Source organism: Orycteropus afer, unplaced genomic scaffold, assembly GCF_000298275.1.
Source record: "Orycteropus afer afer isolate SDZICR_OR568_19922 unplaced genomic scaffold, OryAfe1.0 scaffold00502, whole genome shotgun sequence".
NCBI classification, from domain to species: domain Eukaryota; kingdom Metazoa; phylum Chordata; class Mammalia; order Tubulidentata; family Orycteropodidae; genus Orycteropus; species Orycteropus afer.
Window position 1 is genome coordinate 738962 of NW_006922089.1, and position 7076 is coordinate 746037.

The window sequence follows — 7076 nt, forward strand, 5'->3', positions numbered from 1 at the left end:
TGCTGTGGGGTAGATTCCCACTCACAGCGCCCCTAGAGGACGGAGTGGAACTGACCCACAGGGTCTCCAAGGCTGTCAATATTTAGGAAGCAAAGTCTAAACCACACTCACTGCAAGCCCCAACCAAACCCACTTCCATGGTAGTGGGTTCCCACTGCCAGCCGCCCCTAGAGGACAGAGTGGAACTGCACCACAGGGTCCCCAAGGCTGTAATCTTTATGGAAGCAGACAGCCTTATCTTTCTCCTGCAGAGCAAACAGTGGGTTCAAACCGCTGACCCAGTGCACATTCCCCGGTGCACCAACAGGAATCCTGACGTTTTGAAAGGGAGGTAGAGAAGTCCCTTGCCAAGCAGGGCACGGAAGCCTAAAGGCCGGTCACGTGTGGAGTGATAGGGGAGGGCGTGCTTACCGCATGTACTCCAGTCGGTAGACAGACAGAAGGTAGGTGGACATGGCGAAGTCCAGCTTGTTGATGAGGGCGGATACTTCGGGAGGAGGGTCCAGCAGGTTGATGATGGTGCCGCGGAGCTCACTCAGCTCGGCCTGGAGGGGACAGCCATGCTCTAGAGCTCACGCGCATGCTCCCCACTCCCAGCGCAACGACCCCGTGGTTAACAGCAGGCATTAACAAGGACCCGTTATCATCGCTCAAAGTGCCCCTCGTAGGAGAGCGGCCTGCACCGTGAGCCGGCTGCAGAACTCTCCGAGGCCGGGCCTCCTCACCGGCGTCACCGTGTCGTTCTTCATCGCCGAGTTGTACTGCAGGACGGAGCGCAGCGGCTCCTTGCTGGGGAAGGTGAGGAGGGGCGACTTGGTGGCTATCTCGCAGACCCCCTCATACCACTCCTCCGGCCAGAGCCCTGCATGGGAGGAGCAAACAGACCGGAAGTTTCCGCCTCAGGGGGTGCGCCGCGGTGGAGTTCAGAAACCAATCACCCAGTTGCCAGTGAGCTGACTCGGACCCATGGCAGCTCCAAGTGCACCAGAGTGGAACTGTGCTCCATGGAGTTTCCCACAGCAGATTTTTCTTAAGTAGATTGCCAGGCCTTTCTGTTGCGTGCCTCTGGGTGGACCTGAACCGTAGTAGAGACTCTACCAAGTTTTACAAGGGTGAGCCCTTTACTTGAGCCAACCATCCCAGACACAAGGGCTCTCCTACTTCAGGAGTATGGTTCTTGGCTTCCGTGCAAGAGACCCAGCTTTGATTCCCAGCTGAGGCACCTCACACAGAGCCACCGCCCATCTGCCAGGACGCTTTTGTGCCGCCGTGAGCTGAACAGGTTTCCACAGAGCCTCCAGACACAGAGACACCGGGAAGAAAGGCCTGCCAAGCCACTTGTGAAAATCGGCCAATGACAATCTGATGGGTCACAGCAGCATGACCCCACTGCCCACCGTGTGGACGTGAGTTAGAAGCTCACTCAACAGCCACGATCTGAAACACACAGCCTCTGAGTCTTGACCTAATGCACTCTGGCCTCTCCTGAGACAGGCAGCTTGCACTAGCCCTGAACTACCTCTGGGAAGGGGAATACTGGCAGGCACTTGGAGGCTGTGGCTGCGTGTGGACAACTGTTACTAGGTCCACATTCATCACGGTCAGGCCCAGCCCCACCTCAGCTTTGTTGTCAGTGCTGTGCCGCCCTGGAAAGAGCGTCACCCTACCTGAGCCCTCCACGGCAAAGCCCATCAGGACCGAGTAGAGCCAGAAGTCACGGAAGAGCTTCTGCAGCCGAGGCTTGGCCTCCTTGATGGGTGGCAGTCGGCGGGTGAGCTATGCAGCAAGGAGAGAGCGGGACAGAGGAGGGTCGTGGGCTCGTGCACCCCAACGCCAGGACAGAGCCCTATGCCCAGCGCGCTGCGCTCCCGCGGACCTGGCCCCGCAGTAGGAAGGCACCCTGCACAGGGGCAGGCTTGGGAGGGGCACCTGAAGTAGCCTTCCATCTTTTCTAGCAGCAAGAACCCCAGGCTGCATGCCAACATGAAAGGCAGGTATGGGCAGGACTGCTAAGGTGCAGGTTTGAGCGCCACGCCCTGAACCCCTGCTTCAGACAGAACCAGGGATGGCAGCAGGATGTCTCCCGGAAGGAAAATTACACGAAGCGGTCACCTCTGCTCGCAGCAGCCCCAAACAGAATTCACAGGTGGATGACAGTTCTTGTATGGGGGTTCCTGCCCTGTGGGAAGGGGACCCTGTGAGGCAGACTCCCACCAATTCCAGCCTCATAACCATCCTGTAAAGAGTGGGTTGTGAGGCAGACTCCCACCAGTGCTGGCCTTGTGCCGGGGACGAGGAGATGGCACAGATGATGGTGTCTGACACAGGGCTGAGGAACGAGAAGGCAAGTCCATGCAGGCCTGGGGACCCCAGAACAGTACCACATGCCCGGGAAAGCAATTTGCTGATATGTATCCAAGACACTAACTACTCCCAACACCCCATGTGCAGCAATAGCCAAAAGAACAACAATGGGATCCAGGCACAAAAACCTAAGGTTTGTAATAAAAGCAAGAAAAACACAAAAACAAAATGCCTCCCCCAAAGGGCAATTAAATAAGTTAGAGTACATCAAACATTTTTCCCTAAGGGGATCTGAAGCACACATGACACCTACTGCCAAGGAGTGGATTCTGACCCACAGCGCCCCTAGAGGACAGAATGGAACTGCCCACAGGGTCTCCAAGGCTGTCAGTCTTCACAGAAGCAAAACCCAAACCACACCCACTGCTGTGGAGTCCATTCTGACCCACAGCGCCCCTAGAGGACAGAGTGGAACTGCCCCTCAGGGTCTCCAAGGCTGTCAGCCTTCACTGAAGCAAAGCCCAAACCACATCCCCTGCCGTGGAGTAATTCTGACCCACAGCGCCCCTAGAGGACAGAGTGGAACTGCCCACAGGGTCTCCAAGGCTGTCAGTCTTCATAGAAGCAAAGCCCAAACCACGCCCACTGCCATGGAGTGGATTCTGACTCACAGCGCCCCTTAACACAGTTCGGTGTACAGATCCTTGTAGTGTTAGAAGGGACACAGCGACAGAGGGAGGTGTGAGGACTATTTCAGACGGTGGTCAATGAAGATGAGAGAGATGCTCCCAGCAGCGAGAACACCGAGCGTTCAGGTGCTGGCCGGGGACTACCTGGGGGGTGGGCCTGCAGTGGGCATGAGGAAGGCAGAGAGGAGGGGTAGCTGGTAGGGAGCGGACCTGCTGTGGCGCCTGGAGGCAGATCACAGCTTCTCACTGCCCCCATAGCGGCATTCATGTGGAAGACTCTGAGCATACAGCTTCTAACCAAGGTGACCGTGGGCTACACCACACTCCACCCAACCACGCTCCTGTGTGCAGAATACAACACACAGCCCTACAAGCCAGACTCTCTCAAACCCAAGCCCTGAGCCGACACCCCCACGTACCCCCGCAGGCCCGCAGAATCTTCCAGCTGGGGAGCCACGCTCTCACTCAGCGGTGGCTCTGAGACAATCATCAAACTCACCCGTGAGAGCTGCCGTCAGGAAGCCAGCTCTGCCGGGAGGTGCTCGTCGGGTAATTGTGAACACGCACACAATTTTAGATTATAAAGTTAAAAACACAAGTTGTTTTTAAAAAACCCTACCCAGTCCTGGGGTCCCCGGTGGTAGGACGGTTAGCACTGTGCTCGGCTGCTAATCCAAAGGGCTGAACGTGCAAGTCCACCCAGGGGCACCTCGAAACCACAGCCTGGCAGTCTACTTCCGGAAGCGCTGGCACTGACAGCCCCCTGGGCACAGTTGTACTCAAGCACACGCAGGTCAGAGCCGACTCGACGTCACGGATTGACTTAAAATCACAGCTGCGGTTAAGCTTGCGTGTCGACGTGCTGGGCCTGGTGGAATGGCTGGGCAGCTGGGTGCAGTGCTCCCCATGACGGGACTGCTCATCAGCTTCAGGGTGCCATCTATCTACCGTGAGTAGCTGGCCAGCTGCCCTGGGGATGTGGTCTGCTTCCCGTATACAGTCAGCAGCACTCTAGCTCACGGCATGCTTGGACCCTGCATGTAGCCATGTTGCTGTTCAGCAGCCTGCCATGCTCTGCCGACCTTGGGACTTTTAATGGACTTCAGTCAACGGCCTGCCGTGTGGTTTGGAACATCGGGACTGTGCCTTTTTACTTGTCAACCTTGGGCTTGGCAGCCTCAGCAGCCAACAGCTGTCTGAGTGAAGAGAAGCCTCTAGCTCCAGTGGGCCGGGAGCAGGAGGCAGAGCTGCAGCCCAAGATTGAGGGGCTTTCACCCAGTGCCTAGAGCCTGGCACTTTGAACTTGGACTTAAAGCCTCCAAACTGGGCGAGAATAAACTCCTGTTTGTTCAAGCCATCCCATTTGTGGTACATTCCTGTCAGAGCAGCACTAGGGAACCAGAACAACAGTCCCCCCCGGGGCTTCCTGTGTGTGAGGACTCAGACTTGAGAACCACGGCTTCCAGCGACACCTCTGTCTCTCTGACCATAGACATGACAGTGTGGCCATGTTCTTAGCAGAGAACACACCCCACTGAAGAAAGGCCCTACCTATGGCTTCCTCATGCTCTGAGCCACCAACCTCACACTTGCCCCCACTGCTGCTGGTGGCACGTGTTCACCGAGGGACGGCGCACCTGCCCCATAGCCCAGCCAGCCATGTTGACCTGGGAGGCCAGGGTGAGTCCAACAATGTGACCAGCACTCCCTCTGGCCTTGTAAAGGAAGAAGAAACACTTGGGGGGTGGCTACGGCTCCTCTACATTCAGAGGCATCACCCTGACTCCACCCCATTGGCTGGTGCCTGTACCAAGGGTCTGGCTGCACGTGGTCACGTCGGCAGCGTGACTTCAAGACGGCAGCCCGTGCCGGACATGGGCCGAGGAGTCGCACGTCACTCCGCAGGGTCAGAGGCGGGTGAGGGGCTTTGTGCTGACCCAGCGAGCTGAGCCTTGTTTGATTTGGGACGTGTTTACTTTGGAAAATACGCCAACAGCAGCTTAGCACCAAAGTTCACATTGAAATTCCGCTGGTGACCTTGGCTGTTTTCATCTCTGCACCTTCAGGGCCCAGCAGCACGGTGGTAAGTCTGGTCTCCAACGTTTCTGCTGATTTTGATAAAATCTTATTTTTGAGCTCTTGCAATATGGGTGCAAGGATTTTCCGTATTATTGCTGAAATGGCTTTTTTTTTTTTGCTTAAATTTGCTTGCCATAAAAATCTGTCTGTTGAAGTAGTGGGACAACTGACAAACTAGACCATGCACTGTGGGAGAGGTAACTGCACTGTGATTATGTATGAAAATATAATGGTCCTCAAGCAATTTCCCCTCACTATTAAGGATTAGTGGGGTCACGGTATATGGAGCTCTGGTGGCACAGTATCTAAGGCATCTGACTGCTAACCATAACGTTGGCGGTTCAAACCAATCAGCCAGTCTGGGAAGGAAGACAGGGCACTCTTTTTCCATAAAGATTTACCACTTCGGAAACCCAATGGGGATCACTATGAGTCACAGTTGACTCGATGGCTGTGGGATTGTTTTTTTTGGGATCTGGGTCACGCTATATGCAATCTACTTTCAAACGGGACAGAAAAGGATGTACGTGTACATGTGCACATATGTGTACACACATACACATACATGGGGCAAGAAAATGACAGTTTCCAAATATAAAACCCTAGTGACTTTGGGTACAGGACACATGGTGTGTTCTCTCTACCATCCATGCAACCTGTCAGCCTGAAGTTACTACAAAATAACAAGTTTCTATAAACACAGGCAGTTGTGTGTCTCCCATCACATCTGCAGTTTGGATCTAAGACCCCAGGAGGGACAAAGTGTCCTGTTGTCACATCCTGACAGGCTACCAAAAAGTCCCACCTTGCTGCATGCACTGAACGCGAGAAAGCGCCCTATGACAATTCCCACGAAAACAAACTTTTGGATGATTTGCCTTTGAGAAATACTGCACTCTTCAAAGACAGTGATCGGAACTTAAACACAATCTAAACCTAGTGATAGCTTTAGGATGTCTATGGTAATTTTAGTGGTACTAAGTAACAACACCAAGTAGCCCTGGTGGTGCACTGGTTAAATGCTCAGCTGCCAACTCAGAGGTCAGTGGTTCAAACCGAACAGCTGCTCCCTGAGAGAAAGATGTGACAGTCTGGTTCTGTAAAGATTACAGCCTCAAAAATTTTATGGTGCAGTTCCCCTCTGTCCTCTAGGGGCACTGTGAGTGGGAATAGACTCCACAGCAGTGGGTGTGGTTTGGGCTTTGCTTCTGTGAAGACTGACAGCCTTGTAGACCCTCTGGGCCAGTTCTACTCTGTCCTCTGGGGGCGCTGTGAGTCAGAATCGACTCCACAGCAGTGGGTGTGGTTTGGGCTTTGTTTCCGTGAAGACTGAAAGACTTGTAGACCCTCTGGGCCAGTTCCACTCTGTCCTCTGGGGGCTGAGTTGGCATCGACTGAATAACAGCGGGCCCCACAGTCTAGCAAACACCAAGAAGCAGGCCAGCAGGAAGCAGCATTACCTAACCACCGCCAAACATCCAGGGAGGAGAGAGGCCACCCACGATCTCGCTGGGCTCTGACAAGCACACATCGAACGTCAATGAAACAGTCCTGCCTGACAACTCAATGAAACTACCTTTAGAATATGCGTCCGGGATGCGGGTCACAGCACACGTCAACAACTCCATCCCACGGTGGGCACGGTCGGTCGGGTCCTCACACACGGCCCCGCCCCTCTGCCGCGTGGTGCCTGCCTGCCTGCCCCACCTCCGGGCCCTGCCTGCGGGAGCTCCTGGGGCCTCCCAGCCCACTGCCCAGCACTGGGAGGGGCAGGTTCGGGACCTTGCCCTTGCGCGCTCCTGTGCTCTGCGGCCTGACAACCAGACCCTGCCCCAGCGCAGCCCTCTCCGCTCGCGAGCCTGGTGCGGGAGAGCGGCCTTCGTACCTCCGGCACCTGACTGGTACTCGGAGTTCAAGCCAGAAGCCAGGGGTCCTGCACCTGACTCCAACGCATGGCCACAACCCCGCAGGTGTCACACCACAACGTGGCACACAAGGCTTATT

The 7076-nt window shown here is 55.3% G+C and overlaps 1 protein-coding gene across 1 annotated transcript in view; it reads right to left on the reverse strand.

Annotated features, from left to right (window-relative positions):
* The window catches only part of PI4KA (phosphatidylinositol 4-kinase alpha), a 170336-nt gene that overhangs the window by 65079 nt on the left and 98181 nt on the right, over positions 1-7076 (reverse strand). The window contains exons 20-22 of the mRNA XM_007955458.1: positions 1668-1776; positions 726-862; positions 412-545 (exon numbers count right to left, since the gene is read on the reverse strand). Coding sequence (XP_007953649.1) covers positions 412-545; positions 726-862; positions 1668-1776 — 380 coding nt within the window. The remainder of the gene's footprint in view (positions 1-411; positions 546-725; positions 863-1667; positions 1777-7076) is intronic.